At 36.8% G+C, this 19,932-nt stretch overlaps 1 protein-coding gene across 3 annotated transcripts in view; it reads left to right on the top strand.

Moving 5' to 3' along the window:
* Positions 1-19,932, top strand: part of LOC143341307 (uncharacterized) — a 54,111-nt gene that overhangs the window by 25,834 nt on the left and 8,345 nt on the right. For 2 of the 3 annotated variants that reach the window (XM_076764150.1, XM_076764152.1), the window contains 3 exons: positions 17,845-18,012; positions 19,204-19,290; positions 19,619-19,925. In XM_076764150.1, coding sequence (XP_076620265.1) covers positions 17,845-18,012; positions 19,204-19,290; positions 19,619-19,925 — 562 coding nt within the window. Of the gene's footprint in view, positions 1-13,179; positions 13,425-17,844; positions 18,013-19,203; positions 19,291-19,618; positions 19,926-19,932 lie in introns of those variants that run through there. The other variant, XM_076764151.1, reaches the window with a different exon arrangement.

The raw sequence follows: 19,932 nt of genomic DNA, 5'->3' as shown, positions 1-19,932 counted from the left end.
TACACGTCATCGCGACGACGTAATAATGAGTTTATTCCCTTCCCGCAAGGTGCAACGGCAAATCCACCGTGCAGGTTGGCAACTTCAGGTACAACTCAATTGTAATGCCGACCCTTTGCAAAGGAGCTGATCGAGGATATTGCACGATAGACTTTAAAATACTCGACGATGTTAAAATAGCTGCTCAAGATCGACTCGTTAACCAGATGGCTCTAATTAATATTATCACCTCTATTGGAATTAAAAATTATTAGCTATAATCGAACCCTCGAATCGATAATCACTATGACTATTTTAAAACGTGTTAATTATATCGCTCGAAAGTATTTCAGATCGTACGTTGTAAAAATATAGAACTATTTTCGGACCACGCGAACAAAAATAAAGCTTACAGGTTTAAAGTCTATCCAAACGTCACGAGTCTTCGATGGTAATATAAATACTATTAATTATTAATGTACTCGTAATCAATAGCATACGCGGAATATTACGTCGTCCTTAGAACCATTTGGAAACATGCACGTAATCGAATAGAGAATATTGAATAGTTACTCTGAAAATATAACACGATCAGTTGATCTGACCACTGCTAATAATAATTTTAAATTCGTCGATTGCAGAAGGAATAATTATTAAGAGACCAGGAGAACGTTGGTGTTGTATTCAATTAGCTGATACAAGATGAAATGCGCTAGTGTAGCACGATGAATTAAACATTTTTCGGTTTTGTTTTTTTGTAATTGTATCTTTGACGAAACAAATTGGTTTCTGGTTTTATTTTTTTTTAATGATTATGCCTTTATATTACGTACTCGACTCAAAATTATTACGACTAAAAATTCAAAACTACCATTAAATATTATATTTTCGATTCGATATTGTAACCTATCTATCTAGTTTTTAATTATTATTCCCAACATTGCACTCTCTGAGAACGAATACAGATTTTGTATTGGAAATTCGAGAAATAGGATGGTATTTTTTAAACAGAAAACTAGTGTCAATTTTTTCGTTTGTTAGCAACAATCGCTGCTTCTAACGCCAATATTTCCAGTCTGTACTTTCACAGCGTCACCTTGTACCATTTACTTTTCCATTCATAGGAAGAGTGCTTGACTTTTTTTGGCACAGTGACGTAGACCAAAGATCAAGAGCAACCGGTGAGACGTTCGTAACAGTAATGCAAGTCATGAAACGGCTGTTGCATCGATAACGTGCATTCAGATGCATTTTTTTTTTTTTCATTCGCGGGAAGTTGAGAAACCTACTATTCTTCAATTTACGAGTAGAGTGTAGCACGACAGACATTACGAAAGTGAAAATGCCGTTTTTATTTCGCGATTATGCATTCATCGCGTTCGAAATAAACAAGCATTACATTTTATACAGATAAATATGTGCATAGAAATAAAACGGGTAAAATTTCTGTTTAGAGCACGGGGATTAATATTCAAGTCGGTCGTCCGTGAATTTTTATGAGAAATTCGATCGCCGAGCAGCAATTATTTATAAGACACGCTGATGGAAATGCTGTCAAGGATAGTCGAAGACCTATTTTTGCGTTACATATTAATTTGTCTTGAATAACGCTTAGAATTATGTATTCAAGCATTTGTTAAAAATAGTCCAACCATTCTTATCGCGAGATAACTCTGTTTTTAGTACTTCGAATTTTAATGCTATTGTTGAATCGAAATCCAAAAGCGTGTACCGAACCAAACAAAACCACTTAAAATAGAAAATATTAAACGATTTGAAATGTTTTTGAGAAAGCAACGAGCACGAATTGTAAAAAACTGTAGTTTAGCGTATTTTATCGTATTGGAAAACTAAAAAACGATATTTCGTATGCAATATTCTAATATCTATAAATCATTTATAAAGGAATCAAAGTTTTTGCGAAGTGAATAACGTAAGCAAGTTAAAGCGTATATTCACAAAAAAAAAAAAAATAGAATATGAAACTAAATTGGTTTTGCGTTGAATTTTTTTCGCAAAAGTAACAAGCAATGTTACGCAAATATTCAGTCTCGGTATAAACAGTTAAATATGAAAGTTATGTAATTATTTATTCATCGCAAATGAAATTACGCACGAATAAGGATAAGAAAATTAACAATTTCAATAATAATGTGTTTCTTCTTTTGTTCGATAATTCTCAAATGATTGAAACTAATAAACCTATTTTGAGAGCTCGAAAGAGGCGAACTATTGTCAAAAATAAAATCTTCCCTAATTAGAATTTTACCTCGGTACAAATAATTCACATTTTTATTACCCGAAATGTACTAACAATAATACCGAAATGTTTGACGTAGGTGCTCTCGTTCTCGTCGAGTACCATTTTGTTGCCTTTTATCGAGTCCGACCGAACCTCGGTGTGAATTTCCATGGCATCCTGTTCATTGTTTAAGGTTTTAAGAATTCCATGAAATGGAAGCAAAGTTTCGTTAAGGTCTTTCACACATGCCAGTGTGTATTTTCGGCGGTATTATTTGCCCAGGAATTACGAAAGAAGAAGGGACACTCGCCACGAGACGAGAGGAGATCGCTTTCCGGTATCTCCGGGGCTCGTGCAGGCAACTCGTCAGAGTTTCAGGTTGTCCGGGCGTCTTTTTAAACATCTATGCAACGCTACGCGATATGTGATATTTTTCCGTTCACTTTACGTGACGTGGAACACAATTCCCCCTGTCGAATCAGTAGTACGCTCTCGGAAAGTATGGAATCTTTTTTTCTCGATTTCTGGATGCGTCACCGAGCCACTTTGTCAAGTGAAAATCGAATTGCAACGAACGACGCTGAAACTCATCCAACGATAGTTCAAAATACCGACCATTTGACGTTGCTATCATACATTTTCAAACTACCGTTCGATATTTGTTATTGAAACGTAATATTTTTCATTGAAAAATAATCTTAAAGTTCACGCGCGCCACAGTGTACCAGATCTGAAGAAGTTGACCTTTCAAATATGGGGGAAAAAAGGAATATACAAGAAACTGTATACGCAGTGGCTGTCGAAGATCACACAATAACAAGCCAGGAAACGATTGTCCTTTGGACAAATAATTTAAACAATTAGAGAATTAGCGAGACTGTAATTACGCGCGTAGTAGGAAACGATGAAACTAATAAAAAGCTGTTGCTCGACACGACACTACGCGGGCATCGAAGTTCCCAATTTAGTTTGGAGCGTCCACGAATGGCGGCTAGTTTATCAATCCGAAAGCTCGGTTTTATCGTAGCGGAAGCGATTTTCACTCTTGGATTTCGCGAATAGAGCATAGAGGAGTCAGGGGACGGGGGACGATTAGTCAGCAAAGCGACAAGTGTGTTTGCGACGAGACTCGTCGTTCCCATCGTCGCATTTTTCCTGTTCTTCGTTTTCTACCACCTCCGGTCTTTCCGAGTAGTCGACCAGTGTCTTCGTTCCCTTCTCGCGATACCGGAGGATATTACCGACGAGGACAGAAAAGGTACACCGTGTCTCGTGTTAGATACTCAGAAGTTAACATTCAGCGCGTTCCTGCTGAAGATAAGGGAATAGGACTCGCGAGCGCAAGATTCGACGACGCCTCAGCGAGCTCTGTTAATGCGTGAATTTAATTTCAACCCATTGAATCCGCGACGCTCGTCGTTCGCGCCTGTTGATGAGATTTAACCGTGCACCTTCTAGAAAATTCCGAGAGAGAAGGAATCGGAAGGATTTGAAGCTGTAAGAGGACAGAATCAGCCCAACGTTTGCTCTATTTCCTTTTGTATATTCTAATTGGAAAAAAGAATGTATTAGAGTAATGACTATGCACAGTGATCTCAGCCTCGCTAGAGTTAAATTGAAACTTACTGTACAAGATTTCTCTTTGAAAAGATATGCTGAGTAATACGAGAAACATTTTCCTTTAAGCAAACCGGAAAAACACGTGGATTCTTTAGCATTCTGTTTTCCACGTTATAACGGACCTAATTTGGTAATTTCTTGATCCTTATATGTCGACTCCTGCCTAACATATTATATTTCCGCGCTTACGTGGCTCGTTTGTCTCACAACGATTATTATTATCGCATTAATGTTATCTCAACGCGAACTGAAGAGAATATTCTTAACATTTAATTCTTCTATAATAATTCGTTCGATTATATAATTTATGGAGAACGTACTCGCGTACAAATCGGCGCCGACTTAATTTCGAAAGATCAATTTCATGGCTAGCTAGCTCCGTACGAATGGTATGAAATATAATTGACAGCGCTAGTAATTAAGGAATAATATCCTTGTGTTTTCCGTCGCGTACATAATTCTCCTTGACCCGTTTACCTGGTGACGGTTGTTAACGAACGTTTAATAATTCTCGAAAAGATAAACAATACAACTACGCTAAAAAATTTAACACATTAAAATTCGTCCACCTTGTACGTAATGGCCACCGTTCGGGTTACGTCATCGGCATCGCGCGACATTATTACGGCCGTGCCGGTACAAGTACAATATACCTGTCAAGGTGTTACAGCTGTCCATGTCCAACTGGAACACTGTGTAGATGCACACGCACACGACAACCACGGGTGCTAAGTTTGTTTCATAACATTGCAAAACATGATAATTGGCGAAATGGCTGCATCGCTGTGTCCTCGGAAATTAGTCCTGCAGGGATCGCCGAGAATTCTCACTTTCATTCAGAACGTTTAACAATTTTATCACAGTCACCGGGACAAATAATAATAACGCGAGGTTTTCCGAAACTACGAGCTAATCGTACCGTTTCCCAATTCTTTTATTTTATTCGAAAGTTAACACGCTGACTGTTTAGATTTATCTCTGACCATTGTTCAAAGGATATTTAAAAGGAATATTAGTAAATATTTGCGTTAATTCGTTTCATTCCCGTTATCGTACGAGTACAAACGAGCTTTTATCGGTATGAAAGTGGCAACCCGCATCGCACGCGTATAAATTCTTTTCGTTTCGCAATGTGTTTCACGCGTATCCTTTCAATTTCGATTTCACGGTCCTGTATTAATACTTAAACTGTGCGGTCGTCTCCGAAATAGACAAAACACTTTCCGCGAGCCCACGCCGGTAAAGCGTATTTTTACATAAATTTATATTCAGGTTAAGGATAATATCTGCAATTTTCACAAAGTTACTACTCCCGGTTTGAATAATGCATCAAATACTCAAACTTTCTATTCTCTTTCGTCATATCCCCGCGATGCAAAAGAAAATTTTTCACGAACCCGGAATAGTAAATATCCGAGTATTCGTGAAATTAGAGTTGCCTGGTCTGCCTGCGTAAACTTTGAATTAACTTCCTCTTGCTTACCCTCTTATTGCACTTTACGCCCGTAATCTTATCAATGATTTAACTCTTCTCGGTTTAGTTAAATTTGTATGAACTCACGTATTCGTTCCAGAAGCATTAATTTCCAACTGAGGTCTCTATAAACAAGCATACGTTCAAAGGCCAAAAATTTAAACTCTAACGTAGAATAGTTTCCAATTCAATTTCTGCCATTCGATTGCTTTTTTCGATCCATTTATATTTTTTAGAGAATAGTGAGTTTAAGAAATTGCACGAAATGTACTCTTCGTTACAAAGTAGCGAGACAAATTTTTGTATGCTTAAATTGATACTATTTTTTTTATTTCTTTTTATACAGGGTGTTCGGCCACCCCTGGGAAAAATTTTAATAGAGGATTCTAGAGGCCAAAATAAGACGAAAATCAAAAAGTTATTAACAATTAAATTCAAAAATTTCAAATCGTTCTGGAAAAATTATTTTCGGTTGCGGAGATCAATTACAATCATTTTTGGTGAATACACATACTTCCGAAATTCTACCCCCTTTCGAGAAAAAAATTCGAGTAAGTGCTGAAAGTTTTGGGTGAAAAAAAAGACTTTCGAATCGTCTTGGAAAAATTATGTTTAGTTGCAGGGGTTAATTGCAAGCATTTTTGGTCAACAGACATACCCCCGAAATCCTACTCAGTTTCGAGAAAAAAATTCCTTACCGAAAATACCATTTCTGGCCAGAAATGTCTGCCCGAATTTTCATGCGAATCTTTAAAACGTCATAACTTCTGAACGGATGGGACGATTTTAATGTTTAAAAAAGCAAACTACGCGTATTTTGATGGAGAATATGTACAAATCGCAAAAATATTCGAAAAATTGGTCCTTGACCCCGCAAAATGAGAAAACCCTCATAGAAATGGTCCAATTTTCAAACAGCCATAACTCCTACAATAGTGAATATATTTCAATGAAACTTTTTTCTGAAGTGGAGCTCATGAGTACCTACAAAAAAGGATTACACAACTTTTCTGTAGGGCGTCAAATAAAATTACTAAAAATCAAAATCTAATTTTTAAGAGAAATCGACAGGGGGTAGGTGCCTAAATTTTTCGACGAAAAAAAAAAATTTCAAATCGTTCTGAAAAAAATATTGTTAGCTGTGGGGGTCAATTACAATCATTTTTGGTGAATAGACATACCCTCGAAATCTTGCGCGTTTTCGAGAAAAAAATTCAGTACGGTCGGAACTTTAAACGTTAATAACTGTTTAACAAAGCCTTCATCAACAAATTGATATTCTTGATTTTCGTCTTATTTTGGTCTCTAGAATCCCCCATTAAAATTTTTCCCAGGGGTGGCCGAACACCCTGTATATTATAAAAAGCCTTTGATTTTGAGATTTGCGGATAATGGTCTATGAGATGTTGCTTTAAATTCTAATACAAAATTCGGCACGAACTCATGGGAAGACTTACGTATGTATAGATTAGACAAGTTACACAGTAGGGGAGTTTACTCATGAATTATTGAAATGATTCAGGCCGTTGCGTGTCAAGGCTTTGATAAGTTTTAATAGACGTCTATTCTGCAGAGTGACTTTATTAATGCTATGAACGAGATCGTCAGAAAATGTTGAAAATCAGAAGTATATTTGTGATAAGTATTACGACATTACGAAACAAACAAAAGAGTCTGTTATTAGATGTATGAAATACATCATAATTGAAGCGTTGTTCAGTAAATAATAAAAAATCAGAAAAATAATATTTTATAGAGTTGTTGAGAAACAAATGTTGCATGAAGATTACTAACTATTGCGAGTTGATATTTGAGGGTAGTAATTGCAGAATAACTAGAAAAATATATCTCAGACGAATCGTTAAAAATTTATGTAAAATAAGTTGCAACTCTGGTATATGGTAAGAGAGGACGAAAAGGATATTTTGTAACTTTAGAAATCTCTTTCCTATCAATATTCAAAGTTTTGAACAGCAGTGTAGCCCCTTGGAGCTGGTTGGAAACAAAAAAAGGGGGGTTTTTACAGTTTGCGCGAGGACGTGCTCACCGCCAGATAGAAATATCCGAGGTGCACTCGAGACTGCAGCTAATATTTGCAGTGTGAACAATGCACCGAGTGCCTGAATGCTCGAACGTTCGTTATTCCTGATACCTGGAGTGACGTATCTAGGTGGAGGGAATGGAGAACCTTTGGTTGCCCGCTTCTTATCGTGACCTCCTTCGTTGCTTGTCCGACCGTTCGTTGGCAATTCCCTTTCTTTTTTTTCTTTTTTTATTTGACACAATTGTCAACGACAAAGTGTCGCACCATTTAACGCTCGCGCTCGAACCTCTAAGCTAAACGGGAAATCCAAGACTGTGTACCGTTCCTACGAAATTAAAGTTTAACCCTCCACGCTCCTGCTTGTCGAGTTTTCATCGATGTTTAATCAACGTATATATTCGTGAATCTTATTTAAATGCAAACAAAACACGTTTGTTCGAATTAATTTAGATCGAACAAACTGAAACAGGAAGACTAAATAATATTTCTTTCGTTCAAATTCCTGATCAAATCGTTAAATAATTAATAGAAAACATACTGTATAAATCTGCCCTAATTTAATTTCTAAGGATCGATTGTATAACTTGCTAGTTTCGTACGAACGGTATGAAATATAATTGACAGCACCAGCAATTAAGGAACAACTTCTTCGCATTCTACATTGTATATATAAATCCTTGACACGTTTACTCCCTGCCAATTATTGGCAAACATTTAATAAATCTTAAACGATAACAAATTTACGCTCGTAAATTCTTTTCTAGTTAATCCATCATGTCTAACCATCCGCGCATATAACCGAATTAATGTAATTAACATTCGCGTAACGTCAATCTTACGCTCGAGACGATTGCCCTTCGACATTAATCAATGAATGCAATTTCTAACCCCGACCTGCCTTTTACTCCAATCACGCCAAGCAACGGATAATCATTAATGGATTGCATGATTTGATTTTCAATCAATTTCGTATATAAATAGTGAGTTTCAGAAACGACAAACATTTCTATACGGACAACGTTGAGCTCATAAAATCGAAATTTTTCGAAAAATGCAAAATCGATCGTGTAGATTTAGAATTTAGCAATTTCTATCCCCGACCTGCCTTTTATTCTAATCACGCCAAGCAACGGATAATCATCATTAATGGATTTCATGATTTGATTTTCAATCAATTTCGTATATAAATAGTGAGTTTCAGAAACGACAAACATTTCGACGCGGACAACGTTGAGCTCGTAAAACCGAAATGTTTCGAAAAATGCAAAATCGATCGTGTGGATTTAGACGTTGAATTTATGAAATTGAAACGTTTCGATCGAGACAACGTTTATTGTCTCGATTTATCGAACTTCGATAAGTGCAACCTTTGAAAATCGCATTAAAGACGACGTTGAACTGGCGAAATTGAAATGCTTCGATAAAAGCGACAGTAAAGCCGCGAAGTCGGAAGATTTCAATAGAAACAACTGGTGAGGTAGACAGGGGGCTGTAAATTAAAATCATGCGGGAAATGAAACGAGGTTCACGGGGGTTACGCATATTGAAACGCGCGACGTTGAAACGGCCATTTTAGAAAGGTAGACGCGCTGGGGACGGCCATTCGAGGAATCGAACTATGATCTCTGACAGCTCGCGATTTTTATTTGTCAACCAGGTGAGGAATAGTCCGTGACGTAACAGAGCCAGTGTAAACCAGCGACGCACGTAGCTCGTCGGTTTGGTAGACGAACGAAAACAAAATTTGACTAATTCACTAATTTATAACAAATACTATTAATGCATAGCCTTCTACACTTCCTCTACTTACGTCTGACTCATCATAAAATAGAATTACTAAATAAGACGTCTTTTGTATGAAAATTGAACGATCGAAACTCGCGTGAATTTTAATGGTTATTATTTTGTATCAGCGACTCCCGGGCAGCGCAAGTTTTTATTGCAATTAAAATTAGTAGCCACAAACTCTGTATACCACGTTGCCCTTTGCGTGTCTGCTGTTAATTAAAAAATATTTTTATACGGAATTTAATGTTGTAATTACGCGAAGTACGCAACGCTTAATTTAAGCATCGTTTAACCCCGCATAATCGTGCATTTAGAAAGTAATATCAGGATACATCACCGTGCATGATAAATATAATAAGTTTCTAACTCCCACTCGTTCTGTGCGTACTTACATCGAAGTTTCCATAATTGTCGATCCTTATCTACTCTCAGTTGTCGGGGTGTAATATCGAAACGAATTTCATACGTGCAGGCGCTATAGAGTTCCGTATGATTGAAACAAAGCACGTGGACACGTACAGACGGTGTAATAGAAGTTTTATTACAGTCTGTGTTGACATAGCTCGCGTTGGAATATCGAGTAGCATCTGCGTGCTTTTGACGTCAGTTCAGTCTCCTCGGGACATCGTGTTACTGCTCGACTTAAGAACCTGGAAATGAAAATATTGCATGAAAATCTAATCGACAGGATTAACTTTCGTCCATCCGCCACCTGGAGCTTTCGTTCTTATTTCCATAATATCATTGTTAAATTAAACAGACGCAACGGACTTCTGTTAAATTGAGACGTATCAGAATCTTTCCATAATCAATTTGATCTTTGTATCAGAATTTATTCGAATACAAGCTTATTTATATTGCAAATGGACGAAGCAAACTTTATTCTTAAACCTTATCCTATCTCATAACTAACTTTCGTTCTGTACCATGTTTCCATATCTGGAGCTTGCAAACAACTGACTCCATTTTAGTTGTATTTACATCTACTGCTATCACAACTCGGAACGAGTAACTGCGTACTAGGCAAACTAATCGTATAGAAAGACATAGTCCAAAAGTAAACAAATTGTATATTTCCATAGAGACACGTACGAAAATACATTAGAGCTACTGAATTAGCGAAAACAATTATTCTATTATTATCTGAATTCCTAGAAATCCTATTGGTCTCCGTGCTACCAAAATATTACAGATGCAAATACGATATTAAAGTATTCTCATAGGATAGTTGCATGTTGAGATTAGGATAAACTACATTTACACTACTATTGATAAGAGCTTCCTTTCCCACAGTTGCTATCAGTACCGTATTACCTGTAGCGTACAATTCCAACGTGTCGCTTCGATAACATGGCAGGCAATCGTCTTCTTGTTGCGCTTGGATGTTCTGTAAACGGCCAGAAAACATGGGGCCTTCGTAAATACTGTTAGGAGACGAGATGATGGCACACTACCTGCGAACTAAACGACACGAGAGGCAAAGGGAATGGTAATCCCCTCTACTTCTTAGGCTCTTGGTTATTATCGGGTAAGTCGATCAGGAACCAAGACCCTAAACAAGCTGAGAACGAAGGTCGAGCCAAGAACCTAAACATTGGAGCGTACGAATGATCCCCTTTGCCCCTTACGTCGTTTAGCTTGTCCATAGTATGCCAACATCTCATCTTTTAATACCATTTATCATTCCCCTGTATTCGTGAGAAAAATAAAATTATGTATGTTTTCCTCTTCAAAGAATCAAAAACAGGTAATTGATTTTAATAACTAGAATATTATTCCAACACAAAAATTTTCATAGGAGATTCTAGAGGCCAAAATATGACGAAAATCATGGATACTAATTTGTTGATTGAGGCTTCGTTAAAAAGTTATAGAAACATTTCCGGCCACACAGTATATTTTCGGTAAAGAATTTTTTTCTCGAAAGTGCGTACGATTTCAGGGGTATGTCTATTCACCAAAAATGATTGTAATTGACTCCTATAACTAAATATAATTTTTTTAGTACGATTTGAAATTTTTTAATTTCGTCTAAAAATTTCACATTTTCTCGAATTTTTTTCTCGAAAGTGAATAGGATTTCGAGGATATGTCTATTCACCAAAAATGATTGCAATTGATTCCCGCAACTAAAAATAATTTTTTCATGAATGATTTGAAATTTTTTAATTTAATTTTTTAATAACTTTTTAACGAAGTCTCCATGAACAAATTAGTATTCTTGATTTTTGTCTTATTTTGGCCTTTAGAATCTCCCATTAAAATTTTTCCCAGGGGTGGCCGAACACCCTGTATAATTCCTCGCGTATGCGTATAAACTCTAAAACTTCATTTCTTCCACGAGTATGCTACTTTGCTAGCATTTAAAAATTTAACACCAGCGTGCATTGTTACAGCGAGTTATCTTGGCAACTAAGCAGAATACATTGTCGACTAAACAAAAATGTTTGGATCAAAACGATGCTTGTGCGAAATATCCAACACAAACTTCGTCGAACTGCGAATTTGCTAAGTTCTTGCAACGTAACTTCCCTTCTTTGTATCTTAAATTAATTGTCTGTACCTGTTACGTTCGATATTATCGAAAAACTCAGCTTTTAATAACGAGTTAATATTAGAATATTTCGAATATGACAAGTAATTAGGGAATCGAAGGCAGCTCGTAGTATAAATATCACCTAACATCACCTATTATAATGGTGGTCGAATGACTCATCGCCAGGTTTGAAGTTTTGACATCATTTATCTACCGTGATACTATCACTAGCACTTTGAAACCTCCAAGTATATCTACGATCCGTATAAGACAAGGTTTCATTTTGCACGTTGGATACTTCTATATACACCCTTCCTTTTAAATATTTTTATGACCATAATACGCGACAGAAACGTATTTATTACGATAACTCGATACTCTTACAAAGAAAACAATTAATTGAAATATTTATACGCTCATTTTAAACTGAAATCTGAAAGCTCGATAATTCATTATCTCGAACGGAGATTTTCAGTGCATACAATATTTATTTAATTCGAATCGTAATCAGTTTGCAGATAATTAAATCGATCCTTTGCAGTTCAATTTTCGTTTCACGCCAAGGAAATCGAATTAATCCGAATTTCCACATTTCTTTAAATATTATTTCATAATCAATTTCTTTCTTATTCCTGTATCTAATTATTATATTACATTTTTCCTAAATTATAATAACGAAGACTTCTAGTATATAGGTTTAAGTAATATAAGTAGTTCGCGACGACTAATTGCACGTGCCTATCTCTGTTGATAAAGATAATTATATATTATATTTCTTCCGATAAAAATAAAAGAACCTCACATTGTTTGCTTCGCGAATAATTGGACCTTGTCGTTGAGACGTATTCTGTGTCACTATTAACCTAATTAAGTTAGTTCTTGGCTATTTTTGTTGCGTCGCTTTATTTCTACCGTTACCGGTGTCCTTATAAACATATGCATCTATAAATCTACATCACTATAGCTATACATTCTCGACCTGCATCAAAGACTGTCACGACATAGTGTCCATTTTTTTACTTCTTCGTAATATACAGAGTAAACAGATACCGGTTACCTTAGCACAACGATGAAAAACAAAGAAGTACTGTTATCGTTATTGCGTTCAATGTGTGCACAGTTTGCTGGAATCGAAAAATTATTACTCCCTTCTGCAACGATGAAACGAGAAACGCGGTTTCAAGTGTCGCGTAGACCAGCATTTTTCTCATAGTTCTTCGCGCGCATTTTACGACGAACCAACGAACGCGCGATACGATCCTCGTTTCGTTTACTCGAAAATTTATGGTCACCGTAGACAAATTTCAACGCGAGTTAAATCCGAATGTTCGTCGAACTTAATTCAAGTTTACCGTCGTCTATTAAAATTCAATCGTTTCATTGATTTTTTCTTTTACGATTATTTATCAACCGACGTTCCGCCATCCTGGCCCTTCATTTAATCTCTTTGGTCGCAGATTTTTTTCACACCGTACTCGTTCCGATCTGTTCTAGTCGATTTGACTCGATTGCAAACCGCTTAATGAAAACACGACGCAGAGCTTGAACAATGGTCGCGAGTCAATCAAATCGCAATCTCGATCACTGATACTCTTTCTGTGTACGTTGTAATTTCACGTGTAAAGCGTAGCAAGTGTCACGAGATCGTATCAGGATAACACATTCATTTTCTTCGCCTTCATTTCTGCAGCGATACACGCGAACGTTTTTAATGAATCGTGCACAACGTCTTTTCGCAACGGTAAGGTTTTTAAAGTTACACGAACGCTTCCGTATAATAAATTCAACCATCTAGGTGTCGTTTATCGATGCTTGGAAATTTATTCTTTGGGTGCAAAATAATACAATTTTATCGTACGTTGAAATACTCTGGCTCTTTTACTTTGTTACCATGATAAAAAAATGAGGATTAATCATCTGGTTCAGAAAGAACCGAAAGGACAAATCGTAGATCGATGTTGAGCCTCTTTCGCAGGACTATTACGTAAATTTCTTTTGCTATCGAAAGACCCTGAAATACCGAACATTTTATTATTTTACCATGATAAAAAAATGGGGATTAATCATCTGGTTCAGAAAAAATCAAAAGGACAAATCGTAGATCGATGTTGAGCCTCTTTTACAGGACTATTGCGTTTCTTTTGCTTTCGAAAGACCCTGGGATCCCGAACATTCCTTGTATCAGTCCTAAGACATCGAATACTCAAGGTGAAGTAAATGTATAAGCAGGCCCGTAATAGAGGAAAGAAGGAAACTTTAGTCGCGCGTCCGTATGCAAGTCAAACGATGCATTATTCCTTGACCTGACCTAACGGAGGCCCCTTTCATATTCATTAGAATTGTGCCCCTCCCCACCCCTCTCACCTTTCTTTGGACCACGAAAGCCGCCATGGCAGTGCGACTCGAACGAACTCTTTTTCTCGATCTCCGTGTTTGCGCGTCGTTTCGATATTGTTCCTCTCTTTTTCCGGATTTCTGATCAATTATCGAAAAAGCGAATCTCGAGAACGACGGGCAGCCGCCCGGAATTCATTCGTAACTAAAAATAATCGACTCCGGAAATCCTCCATTTTATATTCGATTCGATTGCTTAATTTGAAGATGCGATCTCGTAAGTTGTAATTATAGTTTACGAGTAAAGAGAGCAATTATGTACCAAAAAAATTGTTGAAATAAGTGTAGAATGTGGTACAGAGATATCTGAAATATGCAATTGAGATTGTAAAATATGTGGCGCGTACAATGGCGCGCAAGAGATTCCGGATAATTATACTACAGAGAGAGAATTATCCCTTGGTAATGAACTAAATATTTCTGTTAAATACTTCCGTCTTCTAGCTCATTATATTCTGTTCTGCTCCATTATGCTTTGTTTCCATGTTATTAAAAATTCATCTCTATATTCTGGAAACTTTAGACGACGCCACTGTATGTCTACATACACACTATATTTACCGATGTATTTTTATATACCAGAGATATATTATCTTTCAGTTCGATTAAGATTGAAAAAAATAGTTTCTCTAAACAGCAGGTATTTGTAAAAATCAATTTATAATCTTTATACAATTCTTAATTAATTAAAAAACACCATTTGTCAATGTAAATTTAAAAACATGTTTAGAATGTAACATTCGATTTTACTTTTTCTTTTTTATTATAAAAGCTAAACGCAAAGATATTTATAATAAAAGGAAATGTGTTTAAAAATGGCTCGCTCCATTTTACATGGTCTCACCAAATCTGGTGAACGCGGAGCCAAAAGGACTCTATCTCGACCAGGATCGATTCAAGGAAGTCGAATGCATACGGATGTGCATCGATTAGCATTTCGATAGTGCGCATCGATCGTCTCGAAAACTTTCCTGTATCGGTCGCATATCTGAAAGACTCGAGCGGAAAGAAAGAATCGAACGAAAGATGCATCGAGAAATTGACTCACTTTCAAAGTGGCATGATGAAAAACAACGAAAAATATATTTTATTCGCGTATACGTTTAACGTTATTTTTACAAAAAGAAGAAAAAAAATTTCGTAAGCTTTTCTGAAGATTTTAATCAGTTGCATAGAAAATAATTGAAATTTCAAAATCGAGTATTCGCTGAAACCTGTTGAAATCCTTTTAGAAAATTGTAAAGTTATTTTACGATGAACGACTTTATAATAGACTTTACAATAGATGACGTTAAATCAATTATCGTAGGTTGTAGATTTTAGAAACTTTTAAAAATAGTTCTGAACATTTCTTCCCCGAGATCAGTGATACGGTATATGGAATTTGAGTATGCATTAAGGAATGCACCTTTGTCAGAACACAGCCGTAAGTTTGGCGCGGCTTTTCACATTATGCAGGTCAAAAGGGAAACCTATGCTGTGAATTGACTTTTAGATGAAAGAACTTTGGACAACGTAAAACACGGTCGAAAGGTGAATCTCCCCTGGTGGTGGAGAACTTATGGTAGATTAAAAACCGTTTTGTAGTCTTTTGTCAGGGCAATACGTGACCACAATAACAGCTCATTGAATAATTTGTATAGAATTATGGTAATGCATGGCGAAGGACTTTAGAATCGATTGACGGACGGAAAGCTATTTCTCTATTGACTTCGGCACAATGCCTTTCCACGTTTTTGAAACAAATTCTTTTTCGAATGACTTTAACTTCGTATTTTTTAACACTGACCTGTTCGACGAGTTACGTTCATTAATATTTCATTCGTGCAGTATCGTAATCGAGAGGATCACTTTTTCGTGCTGACCCAGTAAATGAATGCACAATTTAAAATTACGAATTTTCTGCTGTTCCGTAAAAAACATTTTCTTACTATTAACACTTATTAGAAAAGCTTGAAAATACATGCAAATTTGTTTATTTACTATAAGAAACTTGAAACGTAAAATATTCCAATGTTTTTGTACGCACAATCTCGTTTAACTTGCCACACGTAGCCTTTGGCATGAAATATTAATAACGACAAACAAATACATACGTAAAACGCTGGAAAATATTTATCATGCAATCGGGGAAAAAAACGAATTAAACATCGTGAAATAAAAGTAACTCTTATTAATTCTTTACCTTATGGAGGAAGTGTAAATCATACGAAGGAAAAAGATCATAAAACTTATTATAATAAAGTCCTTGATCTAACATCCACAGCTTCATTGCAAGGAAAATCAACGGAGCCATTTAGAGTCATAGAAACGTGTAGCGGAACTTAATAACACCTTCCTGTCTGTCTCTACAAAAACTTATATTTGCAATATCGACGCAGTCTTATTTTTTAAAATTGACTTCACTCTGGAAAGTGCAATTTTTGTACGTTAACAACGCGTTAAATAGAAATGTCCTTCGATAAATAGCAGACTATTATGTGTTCGCTCGTTTAATACTCCCACTCCTACGATCGTCATTTCCCAGCCGCGTTCGTTCGACCGTCACGATTTTAATGTTCGATTTTATACAAATTCGAGCCAACGACTCGTCGTAATCTAGCCAAGCTTGCGTTTCAATGCAGATTCAATTTACCCCTGGATTCGACGCGCGCGTATCGCATTGAATTGAGTTGTCCCGGCTCGGCTCGTTGCAATTCGAGCGTCCTTTGCGCGGATGAAAAGAAAAAAAGAAAAAAAAATGAAACAACAGAAAAGTACGCATGAAACACGTGAGAGAGTCCGCGGGTTGCATAATCCAGGTAATTCCTATGAAATGACGAGGCTTTTATAAGGTCTCGCTGCACCGTAAAATCTTGACATCCTTTCCATCGAGCGCGAGCAATTTGAAAACCGAATACCGGCGCGCAGCGTGCCTTCGGTATGTATTCTTTCTCTTCCTCGAAGACTTGCGACCATTTGTAATTTGGATTGCATAAGTGTGTCTCTCCCCACCTGTCGTCCTTTTTTTTTTTTCCTTTTTGCGCGCTCGCGACCGAACACCGCCATGCTAGGTGCATTGCTCACAACGCGGGGCTCTTATGTAAACGTGCATAACAATACTAAGTTACTAATCATACGGTCGCTTGCTGGTCGCATCCTGCTTTGGCTCGCCTCGGAAGAACGACAACGTGGCACAATTCGCGTATACGTTCAAAGACAAACCGCTACCGGATCGATGTCGGCTGCGTTTAGTCGCGAGATCGTTCGCGAGTTCCTGTTAAAAAGATGCTGCTAACAATGGTCGATAAGATACGTCGACGGCTGCGGAATAAATTGCGATTTATATCGGCGATTTCGCCAAGATATCGACCGACTGCAGTGGGAACGAGCCTAACAAGATATAATGCACAACGCACTCTTAACAGGTCGACCCTCAAATTGTCCATGAAAACGGAACTCTGTTTTTAGACAATTGGATATTAGCATACCCACTGTTCGTCGTAGAACAAAAGCTTTAAAAAGAATTCTGCAGTTTAGAGAAGCTATAATTGTTGAAGTTGAAAACATATCAATTATCTCACCGTGTAATCAGCTGTTTCGAAAATCGTCTCACTGCTACGAAAGGTCTTCTTCTTCGTCGCCAACTTCCATGTTTCCTTTGGTACCTTGCAAAAAGAAAAATGAACCATTAGTGATCGATTTTATAAAAGTTATGGAAACGTAAAATCTACATTTTCATTAAAATTGCCAGTCGATGGTTTCCTACGATTATTTTTTTGTTGCAGAACGACACTCACCAAGACGACGATGGCGAAGTATTTTTTTGGGACCCGCTATCCTCGAAAAATCGAAACTCGAAGAATCAGAACCACGAGCGACAACTGCAAGAACAGTTGGCGCAAGCCACCATGAAGATACGCGACTTAGAAACCGAATTAAAATGTTTTCAAAAGGTGAGATAAAATTTCAAAATTTTAATTCGCTTCGATAGAAAAGTTTAATGTGAAATCGTTTCTAAACGTTCCAACCGTTGTCGAGCCTGAGAAATTCATTTCTTGAAACACTTTCGAATTCAGACTTTCAAAAATTTGAACGAACGTGAAATTGCACAATTGTACTTTGTTTACACCACGTTTCGCGCATGTATGTCAGTATAAATAAAAAAGTTTTAGAACGTTAACCGCTAATGAGTAGGAAGTAACTGAAATTGTTCTTCGATACTACCGTACACATGTTCCGATAATTCTATTACAGTAATTCGAAAGTTTATTTATTCATTTGAGAAGCAAATAATACTGACCAAACGATACGATAATTAACAGAATATTTACAATTAATTGAATAACAAGTAACGAACACGACACATCGAGTTGACATTCTTAATAGAATTATTCGCTTGGTGTTCTATAAAATGTTGCACATATTTATTCTATATAGTCATATTTAACATAATTATGTAATATATCAACGTAGTCGATTCTCTTGCAAACTGCAATGTACATTGAACATTTCTAATGCCCCGTTCAGTAAGATAAACGAACAACTGGTACAATATACAAGAGGCTATAACTTAGGAACAAGGACAGATAAGACAAATGTTTACATAGTCGTTTTTCCTTATCATTTTTGTGCTTTGAATTCGCCCCTGAAACGACGCCCACATATTATAGAACACCCTGTGTATTAAACTGTATGGGCCATAATTTTGTTGGTTACAGTTAAATAAACGTCGTTCAAAAATCATTAACGCTAGGTTTCCTGACAATTTCACGTAGCATTTTCGTTGCTACGCCTGCCTAATAATCGCATTGTTTCCTCTGACCCACTAAACATAAAGGACTTAATCACTGTCGCAATTGTTTCGCGATAATTGCGTTTAATTTTAACTGCCCGCCGTCGACCGTTTCACGCACACATACACGTGAGGACACATGTCATTACACGTTATCTTTAATCAATCGTATCACTGCCATTTCATTGATCGAAATAGACACGTACGTACGCAACGTGATGAACCTGTAACCACAATTTCTCTAAACCGAGCAACGATCGGTGTAAAATGAATTTCCATTACAACGAATCTGTAAAATAAAATTTTTACGAAGGTTTCTTATTAGCTATCGGTTAATAATTCTTCGTTAAAGGACGAGCCCACCGAAGGACATCAGAAAGTAGAATTCTTGAGGGCCAAGCAGGACATGGTGAATCGAATAATACAAATGGAAGAGAAGGTACAATAATGCTTTCTCCATAAGAAAAGAAAATGCAATTGAAGAACTTATTTACGGAACGAATAAAAGTCCAAGTAATCCGAGAAAATCACAATTTTCTTTCAATTATTTCAACTTTTAAATAGTGAAATAAGATGTTTCGATTCTATCGTTTAAATTTTCAAACGTGCCTATTAAATATTTTTATTTTGTAATGGAAATCAATCTGTTCGAGTAACTGGAATTTCGAAACGCTCGAGACATTTACTTTAAGTCGTTCTTGGAAATCAGCTCTTCGGTTAGGCTTGTTGCAAATAATGTACAAAAACACTATTCGATATCTGATTAGAACCGAGAGGCGGAAAGGAACACGAAACGCATGCAATTGGATGAAATGGCCTTGATCAACGATTTCCGTACTGTGCTATCCAAATTAAATTCCCTCGAGAAGCTAGACCTGGTCCGGAACGCGTTGAAAGCATTGGAAACCGAAAACGAGAAGTACGGCGACCTCCACAAGCGACACGATGGCTTTATCGAGGCTTCGAACAACAGAGAATCGGAATTATACAAGAAAATCGATGAGCTACAGGAAGAAAATAAAAGACTGTTCTCGAGCGTCGAGCAATTGGATCAGCAGCACGAGGAGTCGATAGGTAAGTC

The sequence above is a fragment of the Colletes latitarsis genome, chromosome 4 (assembly GCF_051014445.1).
Source record: "Colletes latitarsis isolate SP2378_abdomen chromosome 4, iyColLati1, whole genome shotgun sequence".
In the NCBI taxonomy this organism is placed as follows: Eukaryota; Metazoa; Arthropoda; class Insecta; order Hymenoptera; family Colletidae; genus Colletes; species Colletes latitarsis.
This window is presented reverse-complemented; position numbering and strand designations above follow the sequence as displayed.